This window comes from Alosa pseudoharengus, unplaced genomic scaffold, assembly GCF_046254945.1.
Source record: "Alosa pseudoharengus isolate Yale_2024_CS ecotype anadromous, Long Island Sound unplaced genomic scaffold, YU_APseudo_1.1 YU_APseudo_1.1_scf_7, whole genome shotgun sequence".
NCBI lineage: Eukaryota > Metazoa > Chordata > Actinopteri > Clupeiformes > Clupeidae > Alosa > Alosa pseudoharengus.
In genome coordinates this window covers 1,295,949-1,316,158 of record NW_027468859.1, presented here as the reverse complement: position 1 = coordinate 1,316,158, position 20,210 = coordinate 1,295,949, and the positions used below count along the sequence as shown (strand labels likewise).

The window sequence follows — 20,210 nt, the reverse complement described above, 5'->3', positions numbered from 1 at the left end:
TTAACTTGTGGAATAGTGGAATATTTTTTGTTAACTTCTCAGTTGAAGTGAATTATAACCTTTACACATTTGTTGAACCATGGTACTAATAAAAACTACAGGATAGAAGGAGCTGAAATGTTGCTTCATTTATCCAATTTCCACCACTATGGAAAACATGGGCCGGTCTTGGGCCTGAAACTCCCGGGCTGAAAAGTGGCCCCACTCCGGCCCTGGCTGTTGTGCTTCTGTGGAAGTAGGAAACCACCTTCCTGATCCTCCCAAGGAGGCGGTCCATCCTATTGACTGAGATTCCCTTCTGTGATGCCAAATTCACTACATGTGCAAAGCACCCTATCTGTGGGCCCAGTCCTGCCTCATTCACTGCATTTATTTGATTTTTGGCATTATCAGTTGTGACTGGGATATTAGTAGTGGGCCTCTTTATCTTCCATTCCTCCACTGCTTGTGTCAGTACCTGCGCAAGATGACTGCCTGTGTGACTTTCGTAGAGGGGGCGTGTCTGCACCACCGGACTTCTCATCTCCCAGTCTGCTGTGATGAAGTGAGCTGTTATTGTCACATAGCTCACCGTTCCCCTCGACGTCCACCCGTCTGTTGTGAGTGCAACAGAGGGTGCTACAGATAGTTCATCCACAACCTTTTTCTTCTCCTGCTCATAAAGATCTGGCACAATCTTTTAGCTGAAGTGGGTGCGCGAGGGAATGTTGTAACGTGGCTCGAGCACGCTCATCATGTATTTAAAACCCTCGTTTTGCACAACTGAATATGGCATCATGTCTGCAGCTATAAACACACCGATAGCGTGTGTGATAGCTTTAGCCCGGTCGGATTGTGCAGGAAGGGGCTGTTTAAATGCCGCGGTGATAAGCGGTTGTTGAGCCGCTTTCGGTTTCACTCCTGTCAGTGAAACACCGGGGTGATGTCGCTGCAAATGCGTGGCCATGGCAGATGTGTTTCCACTGTTGTATGGCTTTCTAGTGCCACAGTGCCTACACACCGTCACGGTTTATCCACTAACCTCTTTCCTTCAACATTAACTTTGGAAACCAAAATGCTCCCAGACAGGGGATTTAAATGACGCGGGGCGTTCAAGCTCCTCGTTCCTCCGCTCGCCATGACCACGCTGTGTGTGGACTGAACATGCGCACAATTGTTTTTTCATAAATCAATCCGCGGATCATGTGTGTGCCGAACCGAAATAATTGATCCGAACGGATCACGGATCCGTTGCACCACTACTAATTTGCATATTTAAACATTAAATTACAGACAACTTGTAATACATTTGTTTTTCATATAAATGTAAGTAACCAACTGGGGGATTTTCATAGTGATATCTGCTAGTTAAGTTTTTTACCCTATTCACCTGTAGTGCCTCGCCTTCAACACATTGAACAGGAAAGGCTTAATATCGAGAATTGCTCAAGGTATATCACCGGGCACCCTCTCTAATCTTATTGAGTTACCCCTTGGCAACAAGAAACAGCAATAAAAAAACTTTAACCCACAAAACCAGGTTCACCTAAATTATGGCATTTGGCTGCCGGACTAGAAGATTGTACAATTTGCACGAATTCGGTAGGTAGAATGGCCCATATACTCTGGCTCTGGGGAAATGTGGTCAAGACTGTCACCTAGCGGCGTGATGTTTTTTGTTTGTTTGTTTGTTTTAGGGTGGAATCGAAACTTAACTGCATCGTATTTCAAATCAAGGGCTAACTTACAGTAGTGGTGCTAACTTCACCGTCGTCCACCCCAAGAGTCTCCAAACAATTGCCCCGTTAAAAAAGTATATAGTATCACATATGATAATTGTCAATGGACTTTTTGGGACATTAAAACAATCAGTTTCGGTTTCGGTTCCTTCCGTTTTAAAGGTTTCACTTCCCCGTTAGTAACCTAATCTAAACGAGGAGTAGGCCAAACCTATGCTTGCTTGGCTACAAATAGGATACCACGTCATATAGGCTAGGCCTCACAACAAGGTTGAGTTGAACATGTCTATAATATCGTCGTTGGATTTGGAAACGGAGCAGCAATTGCAAAAACTATTTCCTTACCCTATCAAACTCCATTTGCTTTTCAAAGCAAGTCAGCACACTCCTGGATCATTATTTAAAAAATTCGATGACGTCGGACAGTTCGTTATTGTAGTACATCTGGCATCAGGAGCAGCCCGAGGAGCATATTTGAGTAAACCTCCAAAAAATGGCGGAAGCGACAAGGATGCGTTTCTGTTTGATCTGACTACAACAAATGCAACAAAAATCTCCCCACAAGATAATTCCGAGTCCGAAACTGTTGCCTTTGCAAACAGCCAGCTGTCATTTGGGAAAGCGTTTAGACTGCGTGTCGCTTGTGCGTTACAGACATTTATCTTCGTACATTTTTCATCTGATGAAGTATTCAAGACCAACTGGAAAGAGGAGAGTTACAACGATACTACAAAAGAGAGGGGTTTGAAGGATGTGGAGGTGCTTAGTCTTCAAGGTGAGTCTGCACTGAACCTTTGACAAATTGTTCACAACTTATTGAGTCATTATGTAAAATCAGATAAAGTCCAGGCAAAGTAGCATTTTACGACAGACTAATTATAAAAATAATGTTTTGCAGCTAATGGCCACCTTACACCAAACAACTTTGACAATATTTGGGAAAGATTCTTAAAAGATTGTAGTCTTTTTAACTAATGCCCCCCATTCAAGCTTTACTCAAAAGACTCCAGTCTTTGAATAATCTTTCCCAAATCTTGTCAAAGTTGTTTGGTGTAAGGAGGCCATTAGATCATTTCTATGAGGTGTCCAGAAAAACATACTAAAAGTCATAAGAAATCCTAGTTGAGGAAATAATTCACATAAATCCGAGATGTGTGCCAAGAAGGCCAGGGTCCAGTTTCCCGAAAGCATTTTAAGCCTAAGAGCAGGGGCGGAGCCAGACATTTGAAACATTGAGGGCTTAGGGTGCATTCAGAGCACCTCGGAATGACAAGGACCGCCCCCATGGCTACTTTGTTTTTCCGACAGCAAGTGTTCAAGTGCTTTGCCATCGAATGCGTGACAAACACGGATGCCACAACAAAGGTTAAAACATACACTCACTAATCCTAAACAAACAACTATATTTGCTTAAAATATAGTGTAAGATGCTCGTGAAAGAAAGATATGCAGCTTTTCAAGTGATAAAAAGGGCAAATTCCCAAGTTCACATTAAAACTGTTGGACATGAAAGGCCACATGGACTACAAACGAACTACAACGTGACGACAAAAGTGATGACGAGCCCCTAACTGGGCAACTCTGTTAGCAAAATCTAGCCCCAGTTTCCGACCTCTGACTCACACATTAAGTGACGTGAATGATGCGGAATGATGATGTTTTCACTCGGAGAAAGGTTTTTACGAAGCCCATGAACGCTAGGTTAGCCCAGTGTCACACACAGGATTGCTAGGGGGGTCGGGGGGGGGCATGCCCCGCAGAAAAAAATGAAAAATAACCCCTTAAATAATGACTTCTAGTGAATTCTGTGTAAACTAATGGACACATTGAGACTTTAAAAATGTGAGACTCAATTAGGGTTGTGCCGATGGACGATATCATTGTCCATCGTAATGGTTGACAGGCATCCCGATGGGAAGCAACCATCGTGATGCCACGCCCCCACATGCCAGTCACTAATTCCTGGTGTAACAGGCTAAAACATAAAAAACTTTCCCTGGAAATGAAATTGAGCCTACTTTAAAGGCTGTCAGCCAAACAGTTATCACGTATTAGTCTACCGTCTTGTAAAATAAAAGACTTATTAGTCTACCGTCTTATTCAAATAATTCCTGACTGTGACGTGAATGTGTAATTGTCTTTTTGTAGCACCGTGGTAAAGTTGGTTTTATATTGGACGTTGGATATTCGACACATTCGAAAAATCTATTTAGCACTGACTACGAGGGTCGAGTTTGTGTCAAACCAACTTTAATGTGTTTAAACAAGGCCTGCCTATATTACACAAAGCTTCTTTTGTCCAAAAATCCATGTTTTGATTTTATGAATTTTTTATGCTGATGAAAGATTTCAATCTATTATGTGGCTTCACCTTTTGACTTACCCATACTAAAACACATCTCCTGAACTCGCCTTACTGCCCTTTCTAGTACACAAAGCTTCTTTTTCTCTAAAACCTACTCTTTGATTTTATACAATTTTTAATGTTAAATGTTTCAAATCTATTATGCGGCTTGCCCTTTTGACCTACCCATGTCAAAACACATCTGGTGAACTCGGATTACTGCTCTATATAGTACACAAAGCTTCTTTTTCCCAAAAACCCATTCTTTGATTTTATAAATATTTTTTAATGTAAAAAAAATGCTATAAATGCTTTAAATCTATTATGCGGCTTGACCTTTTGACCTACCCATGTCAAAAACACATCTGATGCACTCAGCTAACTGCCCTACATAATACACAAAGCTTATTTTGTCCAAAAACATACTCTTTGATTTCATATTAATTTTTTACTATTCAAAAAATGCTATAAATCTATTATGCGACCTGACCTTTTTACCTACCCATGTCAAAACACATCTGCTGCACTCAGCTAACTGCCCTACATAGTACACAAAGCTTATTTTTTTCAAAAATGCACTCTTTGATTTTATATTATTTTTTTACTATTCAAAAATGCTATAAATCTATTATGCGACCTGACCTTTTTACCTACCCATGTCAAAACACATCTGCTGCACTCAGCTAACTGCCCTACATAGTACACAAAGCTTATTTTTTTCAAAAATGAACTCTTTGATTTTATATTATTTTTTTACTATTCAAAAATGCTATAAATCTATTATGCGGCTTGACCTTTTGACCTACCCATGTCAAAACACATCTGTTGCACTCAGCTAACTGCCCTACATAGTACACAAAGCTTCTTTTTTTCAAAAACGCACTCTTTGATTTTATATTATTTTTTTACTATTCAAAAATGCTATAAATCTATTATGTGCCTTCACCTTTTGACCTACCCATGTCAAAACACATCTGTTGCACTTAGCTAACTGCCCTACATAGTACACAAAGCTTCTTTTTTTCAAAAACGCACTCTTTGATTTTATATTATTTTTTTACTATTCAAAAATGCTATAAATCTATTATGCGGCTTGACCTTTTGACCTACCCATGTCAAAACACATCTGTTGCACTCAGCTAACTGCCCTACATAGTACACAAAGCTTCTTTCTTCCAAAAACTCACTCTTTGATTTTATATTAATATTTTACTATTCAAAAATGCTATAAATCTATTATGCGGCTTCCACTTTCAACCTACCCATGTTAAAACACATCTGTTACACTCAGCTAACTGCCCTTCATAATACACGTGCTTATTTTTTCCAAAAACTCCCTCTTTGATTTTATATAATTTTTTAACTGTAAAAAATGCCGCATAATAGATTTATAGCATTTTTGAATAGTGTAATATAGGCAGGCCTTGTTTAAACACATTAAAGTTGGTTTGACACAAACTCGACCCTCGTAGTCAGTGCTAAATAGATTTTTCGAATGTGTCGAATATCCAACGTCCAATATAAAACCAACTTTACCACGGTTTTTGTAGCCTACATGTCTCGCAGCCCTGTAGCCTACATTGGACGTAAAATATGTACCGGTAGCCTAATGTTTTAGCAGAAAATAGTCCTATAGAATTATAATTGTTAGGCTACGACTAGGACATTCTAGCGCTCAAATATCTTTGCGAGGCTACAGTGCCAAATGCGTCCTTCTTCTCTGTGTTAAAATAAACAATTTCTTTCGTTAATTATAGGATCAGAAGGTAGCCTATCCGACTTTCACTGTAAGGCTTGTATTTCATGCATTTACCAGAAGTCCCAGACAGCAGCGGAGTGGTAATCGGGATTCGTTATTTGTAAAAGTGTTTTTACTTCGCCCTCCTATATAGCCTGGACTGCGCGATCGCAGCCCTTTACTTTCACTTCCCGCCGCCTTCATAGTCAGCATAGACGGTAGCCTGATAACGTGGGATGCTGCATAGCGTACTACTGAAGATTTTAAATGAGTGACCACGATAGTAGTCTTAAGTAGCTTTTTTGCTTGGCCCAGCGAAGGCTGGCAATGTGTAATATTCAGCTGGTTGGTGCATACGCAAGTGTTCAGATTGATTGTCTATACGCCTTTCACAACGATTTTCTTGGAGCAGATCTTCCACACAACTTCGGTAGCCTGGTCAGTATGTCCCTGTCCACTGCTGTCCACTTTCATCAGGCCGTATAGCCTATATAATATATATATATATATATTTTTTTTTTTTTTTTCCACCCTGAACATGGGCAAAATGCCCCATTGACATCAATATGTTTTGTGTAGAGTTACCACAGTGCCACCTGTGGTTGTATAGAGTAACCTGTGGTAGCTCTATACAAAACATATTGATCTCAATGGTGCATTTTCCCCATGTTCAGGGTGGAAAGTGAAAAAGAAAGATTTGCATAAGACAAATTGGTGTTTTTAAAAAGAAAGGATCATGGAGAATAAAGAAAAAAAAAATCTTTGCATATTTCCACAAGGTGTTTGGGTGCTCTGAAAATGAGAACCAAAATGATTTTTCAGACTTGTAAGGTCTGCTGTTCAGACCCTGAAGGAATTTATTTTCTGTTCATTGTTTTTTGTGAGAGTGTTTCTACTTATCTCAGTAAGGAAAATAAATCAAGAGCCTATGTTGAGTACAAATATGTCTTCTGAAGGCCTAAACAGAGTCCAGCCAAAAACAAAAAATAAAATTTGTATAAACTTTGAGGGACAGCTATGACCATGCTGGATTATCCAGACCAAACATGACGATTTTGCAACATACTGTTCTGATTTATGTACCAGCATGCAAAATGTGAGCCTCCTACATGGTTTAGTTCTTGCTCTGTGGGCTTGTGAACTTTGACAAAAAAAACACCCCCCTCCCCCTGTAAAACTGTCCGTCTCTTGGATCTTGGAAAGTATTGATCTTACATAAGAGTAATTTTACAGTATATCTCTCAGTGTTGTGCCAGTTCACAGCTTTTCTGAACTAGTTCAAGTTCAGTTCATACATGCTCAAAGTGAACAGTTCACGTTCAAAGTTCACAATTTTAATTCTGAACTAGTTCAAAGTTCAGTTCATTTTACTTTTTTTTGTGAGATATTCAAATAAATACTTTTTTTCACACTACGAGCTAGAAATCACTATACGTTCTTTGAAGCTGCTCATTGTAGACATTTGCTCATGACACTGCAATTGTGGGTTTCTTACCAGGTGATGAAATTTGCAGCAGTACAGACAAGTTAGACCAGTCTCCGTGCCATCACTTCCACTAGCCATTTTTTTTTAAATTGCAGCGCTTTCTCTCACTCTCGTCATTGGTCTCTCTCTCTCGCTCCTCCAGCCCTCCGCGCTCTCGTCGTTGCCTGCTACGCGGCGTTGCTATGCCTACCCCGCTCTGCTGCAATTCATCACGGGTAACATTGTGCGGAAGCCAGTATGCTATTCAACTATTCTCAGCCGGACACTACGTTGCCCGCAATGCATTGCGCACACAATGTCAAAACCATATCTGTCTGGTGATACATGATTTAAGCGGCACCAGCGAGAATACGGGAGGGAGGAACTTTCTCTCATTGCATTTCAAAAGAGAAAACATGTCACTCAGTTTTCAATGGAAAACAAATTCCAACGTTCATTTACAGTGATGTCTGCCGTTCATGACACATAATGTGAACTAATTCACGTTCAAGTTCTTTATTAAAAAATATGCTGCGTTCAGTTCAATGTTCACGAAAAAATGAGCGTGTTCAATGAACGCGTTCTTTTGAACTCGTTCACGCACAACACTGGTGTCTCCTGGGTAACATAGGTACACCTGGTAATTTTTTCAGAATTTATTGAGACCTAAGTGCGTGGGCTCTGGTTCAATTGACGTGGAATGACCCTATAAGAAACTTTTAAAAGGAAATCATGAAGGCAACAGTAGTTCCCACTACTGACCATTTATAAACTGTGAGCAGCCATAGGTGCAGCACTAACCATAGGTGCAGCGCTAACCATAGCGGAGCGGGCAGAAGATCATTGAGAAATAAACGTGTTAAAAGTGTTCTTAAAGCGACAATGCACAATATATACATTGGTGAAACAGCATCAAATTAGCAGCATTTTTTAACCAATTAAACCAAATACTTTTAATAGGCTATAAAAAATATATAGATTTTTATATTTATAAGTTTGCCCACCCCTGCTATATATAATGGGTTTGAAGATGGTCATTTTCATAAAATTAAAATTGTATAGTTCCACATATATTTAATATATTTATATGTGTCTATCTTGGTATATCTGCATTTAGAGTAGTCAAAATCATTGTTTTACCTCAGAGACAAGAATGAAATGTATTTGTCTATGAATGAAACTGTACATCATTATCACTTTGTACACAAAATGGCATTCTAAACGCCTGTTAATAGTCCAGTCACACTGAGAACATGTTTTTCCCATCCTACTAAGTTTGGGCAGGCTAGAAATAATACTTTTTAAAATATTAAAGCCCCAACATGGCCTCCAAAATAAGGCATTTCTGAGAGTGTTTTATTTATTTATTTATTTTAAAAACAGGTTGAAAAAAATGTAACATTGACAACATTGGAATTTAGCCAAAAAATGGGACCTTAACATTATGTACACAAACATTAAGCAAAATTTGAGAACATGCGGCAACCATTTTCCTGGATTTTGTCTAATTTGACACGGAATGACCCAATTCATATTTGTTGATTAATTTCATAGTTTGTGTATTCCTCTATTTAGTGGTTGGGGATGTCTTGCCCTTCCCGTGGCGGGAGGTTTCATGGACTGACAGGTGAATATGATGCTACAGTCGCAATTTTAGCCTAATAACAATTAAAACGCTTATAGAATACACCCTGTTAAACTAAGTAACTAATTGTGTTCAGGGTTAGGGAAGACCTGAGAGAGAGCTTCGTGTCCCACAAAGTGATGAGTGAGTCTTTGAAGAGCATAAGAGTCCTACTGTTGGGTCCAGTCGGAGTGGGGAAGTCCAGTTTCATCAACTCCGTCAGGTCCGTCATGTATAAACACATGACTCACATGCCTTCATGTGGCACATGTGCGCCCCCTGGCTTCAAGAAGGTAACTGCTGCCCCATTCCTGTTATCTGCATTCTGATGCCCCATCGCCCCATTCCTGTTATCTGCATTCTGATGCCCCATTCGCCCCATTCCTGTTATGTGCATTCTGATGCCCCATTCCTGTTATCTGCATTCTGATGCCCCATTTGCCCCTTTCCTGTTATCTGCATTCTGATGCCCCATTCCTGTTATCTGCATTCTGATGCCCCATTCGCCCCTTTCCTGTTATCTGCATTCTGTCTTTGGACCCGTATGGTACATGGAGCACACATGACTTAGGCACAGTGAATGTAGCACAGTAACTTAAAGGGATATTCCACTATTTGGGGAATTACCGTAAAACTTCAAATAATCGCCGAGTCCCTAAGAGACGCCTGTCTCTTTTAAACGCCTGGCGTGGCTACAGGTTTGGGTTAAAGGCCGGTCTCCAGTAGAGGCCTGGCGTGGCTACAGGTTTGGGTTAAAGGCCGGTCTCCAGTAGAGGCCTGGTCTGTTTTTTAGTTTCGGGTTGTATTTAATCTTCTAAAACCCGTCAGATCGTCTGTTTAAAGATTCGCAATGACACAAAACCGTTACAGAAAACAGCACGTCGTTACAAGCCGTCGCAAAGCATTCACATGTCTGGTCACAGTTGCAAGGTTTTAGAATGTTGCATCAAGTTGCTGCACTGCAAAAACTGCTTATCTAACAAAATCTAACCAAGTGTTATTAATCTTATATCAAGATAAAAAAACTAGTTGGTATTGTTTTTAGTATAAAGACACTTACCTAGCACTTTCTCATGAAATCATTTGACTTAAAATAAGTCAAACGTTTCTTAAATTAAGACATCTCATCCTGAAAACAAGCAAATTTGTCTGCCAGTGCGTTAAGCAAATTTGTCCTAAAAACAAGCAAATTTGTCTGCCAGTGCGTTGAGCAAATTTGTCTTGATAAGACTCCTTAAAATAAGTCAAAGTCTTCTTAAATTAAGTCAAAATGATCTTTCGAGAGAGCGCTAGGTAAGTCTTTTCATACTAAAAGCAATACCAAATAGATTTTTTGATCTTAATATAAGATTATCAACACTTGGTTAGATTTCATTTTTTGCAGTGTGCTCATCTCGTTGCGAATCTTGGGTGTGATTTGGGCTTAAGTATGGCGCAGACTGCGCACGTTATGATTAGATGGCATTAAAAGACTGCGGTGGGGAAAAGCTAGAGTTCCAAATTGTATAACTTTTTTTCCAATATGAACTAGGCTATGCCATATGTCCGACTTCATCATCGTTAAATTCATCCCTTGTGTTTAAAATTTGCGGATAGGCCGATGGTAAGCTTGTTTTTATGCTGGCAACAAAACCAGAACGGTTCGCGAACGTTATTCTTTATTCTAAATGCCATGGCGATAAAAAGAAAGAAGTCAGAAAAGGAATTTACCTTAGACTAGGCTATATCAGAGCCCGTCTACGGACATTCTCTGGCTATATAACCTACTTAAATAGGTTAATGATGTAAAGTCAAGTGCGCTTCTATGGGACTGGTGTGTGCGCGCACAGTTTTTATTGATGAGTCGGAGTGGCAAGTGCTGCGCATAGTTGCAGTGGAATGTGGCTGCCCAAGGCATTATAAAACGTCTCACTCTTAGACCTACTCATACACGGCGGTGAAATGGCGTATTTAGCTGTCTAAATTCGAATCATATGCTGGGGGAGAAATCGTCAGACATCCATGATTATTTTGTTATTCAGCACCCCTGGTCAAAAATATGTTCCCGCGCGCCTGGAAGTAGGCTTTGAATGTAGACTGTTGTCAAATTTGGCAAATACAAAACGGGGGAAACAATATGGTTCATGCTCTCTCAAGCTGTTTCATTCGTGCCGAAAAGGAGGGAGAATGAAACATGCACGTTCCACTTTTGCATAAATAATTCCTGAACGGTTTTGGTCAGGGCTGATAATGCAACTGTATTTGACAAAGGACCGATATAGGCTATTTGCTAGTGACAAAATATGAGCTTTCAGTGTGATACGATCTCTTTGTAGATTACGTTTAATTAAAATGTGTTTCATCTGTTCTGGCTATTCTATTTGGATCTTACTGTATCTCACTCAATGAACAACATCTCAACACTAAATTAATGATGATCCGTAATTGTCATCAGATAGCCTACCCAGATAGCAATTTCCTTTGGGCCGGATCCGCAAAAAAGCCTTTAGATCCGCCTGTAGCGGACATACGGTATCTGGCTGTGGGCCAGGTCTACTCCTGATACAGGTTTCAGCTCTGCTAGCAATGCTGTTTTATCACCGGTTTACAGATTTGTCCCAGGTCCGATTTCCGCAACTCAACTGGAAGTCAGGAAATGCGTTTAAAATACAAAACACTGATTTGGCCCAAACCTGTGATACGGATATGAGCCGAAGGACCATTTTTTCACAGCCGACCCAGGTGGTAATGATATTAATTAAGGTGCTGATTCTGCTAAATTGACTGTCCTTTCCCTACTTCATTGTCAACTGGCTGCTAAAGAAAAAAAAAGGTATTTTGGAATGGCACAAATTTAGAAACCATGGGGGTGCACTATGTTCCCATGGCCACTTCATTTCTACAGTAAGGCTGGAAAAGAAGATATAGTTGGCTCAATGTTGATCATATGCTCGTTTCATTATTTTTATTATTACCTAGCAGTGGTAAAAGTAGTCAATTGTTGTTTGTGTCAGATCAAACAGTGCTATGAGACAACCCCATATTCTTGATACGCATGCAGAAGTCCAAGCAGTAACGTTAATCAAGGATCTTTGGTTTGCGCACTATCAATCTTTTGACATGATTTGCCAGCCTGGGGTTGGACTAGGACACTGCCCAACTTTTCAAGGTAGGCTATCTGCTTTTTATCTCTGTTGGTTTATTCAGAGACAACAACAAGCAGCCGAGCGATTGATAACTTTACTGTAGGTTTATACTATTATTTTCCAGCAATATAGGCTACTACCTTAGCTTAAGCAAAACAGCCATCACAATAACTAGCCTATTTTGGAAAAAACAGTGATAACGCTAACAGGATCACTGATAAAAAAACGAGTGTAATTGTGACTTAGCCTATTTTCAAAAAGGAATAAATGGCTAATGTTTATTTTGTGTTGTTTCAGATTGACCATGGAGATGACTGAGGAAGACAGCCTGAATATCGATGGGAACAGTGGAATTAACACGACTTAAACTTTGTCTGGGATTGCACTTCTACAGCCAGGTTGTTGAATAAAAAAATAAAAAGACACTTATTTGTAAAGTTTTTTTTACCCCCCATTGTGTTTGTAGCCTAGCTTATGTTTATTAGTTGAGCTGTTGGGAAAACGTTATGAACTTTAGCCTGGGTGAACCTATAACGAACCTGTTAGCAAATGTGTAGCAAACAGATTTTTCAGGATAATTAATTACCAATCACATTTCACATGTCAAACAAAGCCAGCTGATATCTGATAAACGGGTCCGTACCACACACAATAAGCGGACCCGTATTGCATATGATAAGCAGATCTGGAACACGTCAGTAACACAGACTATCATACGGAACTGGGCCAGTCTTAGCCCTTATTGGAACCAGATCCGTCAAACGGATCCAGACCAGTTTTGGACCGATGTGCGTTTGGACGCCGGATCAGGTCCATTATGCAGATCCGTGCCGGACGTTGTGGTAGGTGTGGCCCAGTTCCGTCCCAGTGTATGTTTGCTATCTGGGTAGTCATATAGGTAGACATTCAGTGTGTTTTAAATAATGAATTCGATAATATTTTTCATCTTTGCAGAGGAAAAGTTTTGTGTAAAGGGAATTAAAGGTCTGTCTCATATAGACGCCTGTCTCCTCCTCCACCTCCCCTTGAGTTGATTTTGATTGATTTTTACCCTTCTCCAGTTTATCCAGCCATTCTCTGAGTCTGGCAATACCAGTTTTAGCTCCAGCCTAGCATAGATCATTGAATCTGATTAGACCTTCTTAGAGCTTCTCGCCTGCTAGCATCACGTTTAAAATTGACTAAGATTTCCAGTAATTTCCTAGGCTGATTTGACATGGAACTATACTCTCATTCCAGCGTAATAATCAAGGAACACCATGGGCGCAGCAGCACAATGATATCATGCAGCACCTGAAAATAGTCCCTGTAGGCTAACTTCCAGCAACAAGGTTGAGCTGCAGCAGACGAATTGGTTAGTGACTGGATTATTACGTCTGAATGAGAGTATAGTTCCATGTGAAATTAGCCTAGGAAATCACTGTTTCATTTTCCGTTGGTCTTATTACAATTTCTAACTTGGAGCTAAAACTATTATCACCAGACTCAGAGAACGGCTGGATGAACTGGAGAAAGGTAAAAATCAATTGTTTAACTCAAGGGGAGGTGGAAAATTATTGTAATTCCCCAAATGGTGGAATATCCCTTTAATACAAATAAACAAATAACTAAAAAGACATAATGAGTCTTTATTTTTATGGCCTTTGTTTGATCGTCTGACACAGTTATAGGGATTTTAAAAGGCTCTGATGGTGCTGACCACTCTGTCCTGTTGCAGCTGAAGTCCAGCAGCATCAGAGCAGAGCGAGGGGGTCCTGCTACGTCTCTGACGCTGTGTGATGTCATGGCGCTAGGAGAGGACGGGGCGACTGGCCTGAGCGTCTCTGATGCACGTGCGGTCATTAAAGGACACGTGCCCGAGGGCTACAAGGTGAGAGAACTCACCTGCACTCTGGAGGATGATCATATAATCGAGATACACTGGTGTGTCTCTAAGGGCTTACCTGCTAACTGTAGTGTCTATTTCTGCCCCCTCCATTCAGTTCAAGCCCGGTACACCTTTAAGCAGCCAGTCCATTGGCTACAGGGCTGAGCCGGGCATGAAGGATAAGATCCACTGTGCCCTTTTTCTCTTGGACGCACGCAAAGTCACCACTTACAGCGATTATCTGCAGAAGATGATGAGGAGGCTTCAAGCAGAGATATCTGATCTGGGTGGGTTTGTAAATATTTGATATTTAAAAACAATGTCAGCCATAATTTACAGATGTGAGGACCTAGATGGTTGAGCTCTAGATGTTCCTTCTTTGTGATTGTTTCACAGATGTTCCACAGATAGTCCTGCTGACGCATGTTGACCAGGTGTGCCACGCTGTCCAGGAGGACGTGAAGTACGTCTACACCAGCCGCACCGTGAAGGACAAGGTAACACAACAGGAATGACTGTGTTTAAGGACAAGGTAGCGTTACAGGAATGACTGTTTAAGGACAAGGTAGCGTTACAGGAATGACTGTGTTTAAGGACAAGGTAACGTTACAGGAGTGACTGTGTTTAAGGACAAGGTAACGTAACAGGAATGACTGTTTGATTGAAGGCGTTCTTACGGCTCCCACACACAGTTGCGTGCGCTGCAGTGCTGGAGGCGCATTCCGTTCACTTTACATTCGTTGCCGAACTGAATTGTGGGTCCGTTGCGTCGCGTTGCTCCCGTCGCTTGCGTTGAGAAGTTCAACTTTTGCTGCACCGACGGACAAGAACAGACGGCACCAGCCAATCAAATTACGGTTATAGGCCTACTTCAAGGCATTTGCATAGTAGGCTACACACCCCTGACCGTTGAGAACACCCACTAGCATGCGTTGACGGAACGCAATTGTGTGTGGGAGCCATTAGTGGAGTGGCTACTTCATGCAGGTAGCGTTATACATTCTGTACAGTGGCGCACGCTGTTGACGTTCAATTAGATTCCTAGAGTGACTGGGGCCAGTCCACCACAATGAAAATATTATAGCAGTACTGTTTTAATGTACACTTAAGCAGGTATTTTCTGTTTTAAAGTGCACTTAAGCAGGTATTTATTGTTTTAAAGGGCACTTAAGCAGGTATTTGTATGTGGAATGACTCACTAGCAACTTGTAGGAAATTTCCATTTTGAACGCAGTTCTGTACTTTTCTGTTGTAGATGCAGAAAGCAGCAGACTTCATGGGGATGCCTCTGTCCTTTGTTCTCCCCGTGAGGAACTACGCTTCAGAGCTGTCCACCAACTGCAACACTGACATCCTGCTGCTGAGTGCAGTCCGCAGCATCCTGCAGGCCGTGGATGACACCCTGGATGACCAGTGCGTCTGTGCCAGCAGTTCAGCAGATTAGCCAGAGGGGGCGCTAGATGACCAGTGCATCTGAGTCTGCAGTTCAGCAGATTAGCCAGAGGGGGCGCTAGATGACCAGTGCGTCTGTGCCAGCAGTTCAGCAGATTAGCCAGAGGGGGCGCCCTCACACACGGCTCGTTTGGCCACACTGATAGAGAAGGGATTTGTACGGAGTCCAGGAGGTGTCATTGCAACATATATATTTGTGTATCGAGAGAATGTGCGCTCATTTGACTAAATTGTGCTCTCGATTTACAACAATTAAAATGAGAGCACAATTTAGTAAAATGAGTGCACGTTTTTCTGGATCAAAAAAATATCTTGCAATGACCCCTCCAGGATTCTGTAGATTTGCTTTACCCACTCAGATCATGTGTACCAGAACGTCTGGGATTTCACATTATATTTGTTTTGAAAGGAACTGTATAGTCTTTCTCTCGTAATTAACAGCCTACTCGCTTTGTAAACTTTTATCTGTTGCACTTTGTGAGGCTTTTTACTCAAGTAATGAGTAACCACATGATTATACAGACACACAATGTCCCTTTGAAGTCATTTGCAACACTGATTCACAATGTTTAACACTTTCATCTCATATTTTAAAGTGGAAGGGATTGTGTTCATTTCACTTACAGACATGACCTTTGTCTGACTGAGTTTTGAAATAATCTTGTAATTTACATAGTTTGAAATTCAGCCTTTATAGTAAATATTTTACCTCATGTGCTTGGTTTTTCCTCAAATAATGACTAACAACATTAATACATTTCCTTTGCACCTAATTCACCATGTTAATTCAGGTCTAACACTAATTGTACTTCTGAACTAAATAAACACAATAGTTTGGTGTACATTTTGTATTTATTTTATTTTATTTTATAGAAATGTCATGTTAAAGAGCACTTGCAGCCATATTAACTCCTGTAGACTTTAGTAGACAGTAGTGGCAACATGACTAATCAGATGATTCCATCACCAGTCAGAACCCTCCGTGTGATTGTGTGTGAGGTCATCACCAGTCAGAACCCTCCGTGTGATTGTGTGTGAGGTCATCACCAGTCAGAACCCTCCGTGTGATTGTGTGTGAGGTCATCACCAGTCAGAACCCTCCGTGTGATTGTGTGTGTGAGGTTCATCTGGACCGCAGGGTCTGAGTGGGGGGGGGGGTCTACATTCGAGGGATCCCCGCCACAATCTCCGACTCGATGCCGCAGTGGTCCTTCCCTCTGAGGATTCTGAAGTAGCCTGGGGAGGGACGAGTGTGTGTTATGGAGGAGAGCAGAGCTGTGACACAACACTCACACACACCATCAGCCGCATCATGGCCAACAGGTGTGTGTGTGTGCAGGTGTGTGATATGGAGGAGAGCAGAGCTGTGACACTCACACACACCACCAGCTGTATCATGGCCAACAGGTGAGTGTGTGTGCAGGTGTGTGATATGGAGGAGAGCAGAGCTGCGACAACACACACCACCAGCTGCATCATGGCCAACAGGTGTGTGTGTGTGCAGGTGTGTGTTATGGAGGAGGGCAGAGCTGTGACAACACACACACACACCGTCAGCTGTATCATGGCCAACAGGTGAGTGTGTGTGCAGGTGTGTGTTATGGAGGAGAACAGAGCTGTGACAACACACACCACCAGCCGCTTCATGGCCAACAGGTGTGTGTGTGTGTGTTATGGAGATGAGCAGAGCTGTGACACTCACACACACCATCAGCTGCATCATGGCCAACAGGTGTGTGTGTGTGTGCAGGTGTGTGTGTGTGAATTCTAATACACTCATACATACTCAGCTGCACGTGTCTAAGAATGAGCAAAAGTTAAATACACACACACACCAAGACTGTCGATGTGCACAGATCCACAAAGCTTAGCACACAGAAGACATCATGAGTTGAGCATCTACACATGACACACTTGCTGCACTCAGCCACTAGGGGGCACAGTGACACTATGACTTAACCTTGCCCTGTGACATCATGTTGCATGTTCCTAGCCTTGACTTATGAGGTGAATATTTATACATGTTCCTGGCCTTGCATTATGAGGTGAAATATTTATACATGTTCCTAGTCTTGCCTTATGAAGTGAAATATTTATACATGTTCCTGGTCTTGCCTTATGAGGTGTTATAATTATACATGTTCCTGACCTTGCCTTATGAGGTGTTATAATTATACATGTTCCTGACCTTGCCTTATGAGGTGTTATAATTATACATGTTCCTGACCTTGCCTTATGAGGTGTTATAATTATACATGTTCCTGACCTTGCCTTATGAGGTGTTATAATTATACATGTTCCTGGCCTTGCCTTATGAAGTGTTAGAATTATACATGTTCCTGACCTTGCCTTATGAGGTGTTATAATTATACATGTTCCTGGCCTTTCCTTATGAAGTGTTATAATTATACATGTTCCTGACCTATCTTTGTGTGCTTGTACATGCAGCCTTTGCCTCTTTGTGCATCACAGGCAGGAACCTCCGGTGCTCGGGCCCTACCCAGAGTCCTGAACTCACCCTCCAGTGCTCGGGCCCTACCCAGAGTCCTGCACTCACCCTCCAGTGCTCGGGCCCTACCCAGAGTGCTGCACTCACCCTCCGGTGCTCGGGCCCTACCCAGAGTCCTGCACTCACCCTTGTCTCCCCAGTCAGAGTTCCAGGAGTTGGCAGCCAACCAGTAGGGGGTGCTGTTCTCCTGGCCCCAGCCCAGGATCTTGATGGCATGACCCCCCAACATGCTCCCAGTGACGTGCTGGTACACACCTGCCGATCACACACACACACACACACACACCAGGCAGTAGTCAGTACACACACACACACACATACCAGGCCATGGTCAGTACACACACACACACACACATGCACTTGACAATCACACACAGACACTCAGTCACATTTTCACTGCAGACACCTACTGACTGCACACACACAATGTGTGTATGTGTGTGCGTGTCTGTGTGTGTGTGCGTGCGTGAGCTGGTGTGTGTGCGTGCGTGCGTGTGCATGTGTGTGTGTGCGTGCGTGTGTATGTATGTGTGCGTGCGTGTGTGTGCGTGCGTGTGTGTGTGCAGGTGTGCATGTGTGTGTGTGTACCTGTCTTGTAGAGCAGGAAGTCCTCGTAGACACTGAAGGCTGCTTCCACCGGCCCGTTCTTATAGATCTCCATCATGATCTGGCTCTGGTCTGAGGGGACGCCGTACGAGTCCTTACCTGGGAGAGCAGAGAGCAGACATGATAGGTACTTTACACACCTTACACACACAATACACACTTTACACAACACACACCACACACACCACACACACAACCTGGGAGAGCAGAGCGCAGGATTCTTTACACACTTTACACACACAATACACTTTACACACACAACACACTTTACACTCACACAACATACTTTACACACACACAACACACACTTTACACACACACAATACACTTTACACACACAACACACTTTACACTCACACAACACACTTTACACACACAACACACTTTACACTCACACAACACACTTTACACACACACAATACACTTTACACACACACAATACACTTTACACACACACAACACACACTTTACACACACACAATACACTTTACACACACACAACACACTTTACACACACACAACACACACTTTACACACACACAACACACTTTACACTCACACAACACACTTTACACACACAACACACTTTACACACACAATACACTTTACACACACACAATACACTTTACACACACACACAACACACAACCTGGGAGAGCATAGCGCAGGAGAGAGATCAAACACCATACTGGAACGTCACATATTACCATACGTATGTCCAACCTCTTACGTGTATGTGTCACTTGATATTCATTTCTATACAAACCAAGATGGCGGATTCCTAAAGAAACGCAAGCACCCACACCATAAGTTTATCTAAATTAGGTATGTACCAAAAATTACATTTTACCGTGACTCGAAGAGCTGTAAACAGTGTTGTAAGGCTGCGTGTACAAATCCGCTTGGAGCTCCAGTGGAATTTTAATTTGCCGACAAGAATTCTCGGGCTAACCGTTCATGTGTCTGAGAAAGATGGGGAATAAGCACCCACCAGCACTAAACTCCGAGCGTGGTAAACAAAATCGGATATTTCAGGCAGTAAAAGCCCCGGTAAGAACCAAACTAGATTTTGTTCAAATCTACACACCTATGGCTACTGAAAAATGTAAGGTTCATTTAGCAAATGTTATTTTGAAGTATTAAAAAAACATTGTTGTTTTAAGAATTTTCGAACGAAATGGTTGGTAATTAGCACGTTTGCGATAGGTACTTTACACACTTTACACACACAACACACTTTACACACCACACACACAACACACAACAGGCTGTATTCTGGTATGGCTTACCGTAGTGCTTGTCTTTGGGGTAGGACAGGCTGTATTCTGGGATGGCTTACCGTAGTGCTTGTCTTTGGGGTAGGACAGGCTGTACTCTGGGATGGCTTACCGTAGTGCTTGTCTTTGGGGTAGGACAGGCTGTATTCTGGGATGGCTTACCGTAGTGCTTGTCTTTGGGGTAGGACAGGCTGTATTCTGGGATGGCTTACCGTAGTGCTTGTCTTTGGGGTAGGACAGGCTGTACTCGGGGATGCACTGGCTCGTACACTTCGGGGTGTCCTGCTCTCCAGAGCAGGGGGGGCGCGTGCCGTTGACATGATGCTCACAGGGGGCGATGGTGTACGGCCGGCAGCCTGCGGGTCAGATATCAGCACTCAAACATCATCATCATCATCTTCATCTTCATCAACCACCATCATCACCATCATCACCATCATCACCATCATCATCATCATCATCATCATCGCCATCATCAACCACCA

At 42.0% G+C, this 20,210-nt stretch overlaps 2 protein-coding genes across 7 annotated transcripts in view; one reads left to right on the top strand and one right to left on the bottom strand.

Moving 5' to 3' along the window:
* Positions 1 to 1,955: 1,955 nt before the first annotated feature.
* LOC143110085 (interferon-induced protein 44-like) lies at positions 1,956 to 16,175 on the top strand. Of its 6 annotated transcripts, XM_076272911.1 has the most exons (7): positions 1,956 to 2,493; positions 8,841 to 8,892; positions 8,987 to 9,182; positions 13,732 to 13,884; positions 13,997 to 14,168; positions 14,278 to 14,378; positions 15,137 to 16,175. In XM_076272911.1, the coding sequence occupies exons 1-7, from the start codon at positions 2,001 to 2,003 to the stop codon at positions 15,323 to 15,325; spliced, it is 1,356 nt and encodes a 451-aa protein (XP_076129026.1). In that variant the 5' UTR covers positions 1,956 to 2,000; the 3' UTR covers positions 15,326 to 16,175. The 6 variants fall into 6 exon arrangements, with proteins under 6 accessions (XP_076129026.1, XP_076129031.1, XP_076129030.1 ...); XM_076272915.1 differs by lacking the exons at positions 8,841 to 8,892; positions 8,987 to 9,182 and adding an exon at positions 12,312 to 12,412 and having other exon boundaries at positions 2,417 to 2,493; XM_076272914.1 differs by lacking the exons at positions 1,956 to 2,493; positions 8,841 to 8,892 and adding an exon at positions 12,312 to 12,412 and having other exon boundaries at positions 9,048 to 9,182.
* A 107-nt stretch (positions 16,176 to 16,282) lies between these two features.
* LOC143110087 (cathepsin B-like) overlaps positions 16,283 to 20,210 on the bottom strand; it is an 11,461-nt gene continuing 7,533 nt past the window's right edge. Inside the window, exons 7-10 of the mRNA XM_076272919.1 lie at positions 19,938 to 20,081; positions 18,431 to 18,547; positions 17,969 to 18,097; positions 16,283 to 16,569 (exon numbers count right to left, since the gene is read on the bottom strand). Coding sequence (XP_076129034.1) covers positions 16,493 to 16,569; positions 17,969 to 18,097; positions 18,431 to 18,547; positions 19,938 to 20,081 — 467 coding nt within the window. The 3' untranslated portion in view covers positions 16,283 to 16,492. The remainder of the gene's footprint in view (positions 16,570 to 17,968; positions 18,098 to 18,430; positions 18,548 to 19,937; positions 20,082 to 20,210) is intronic.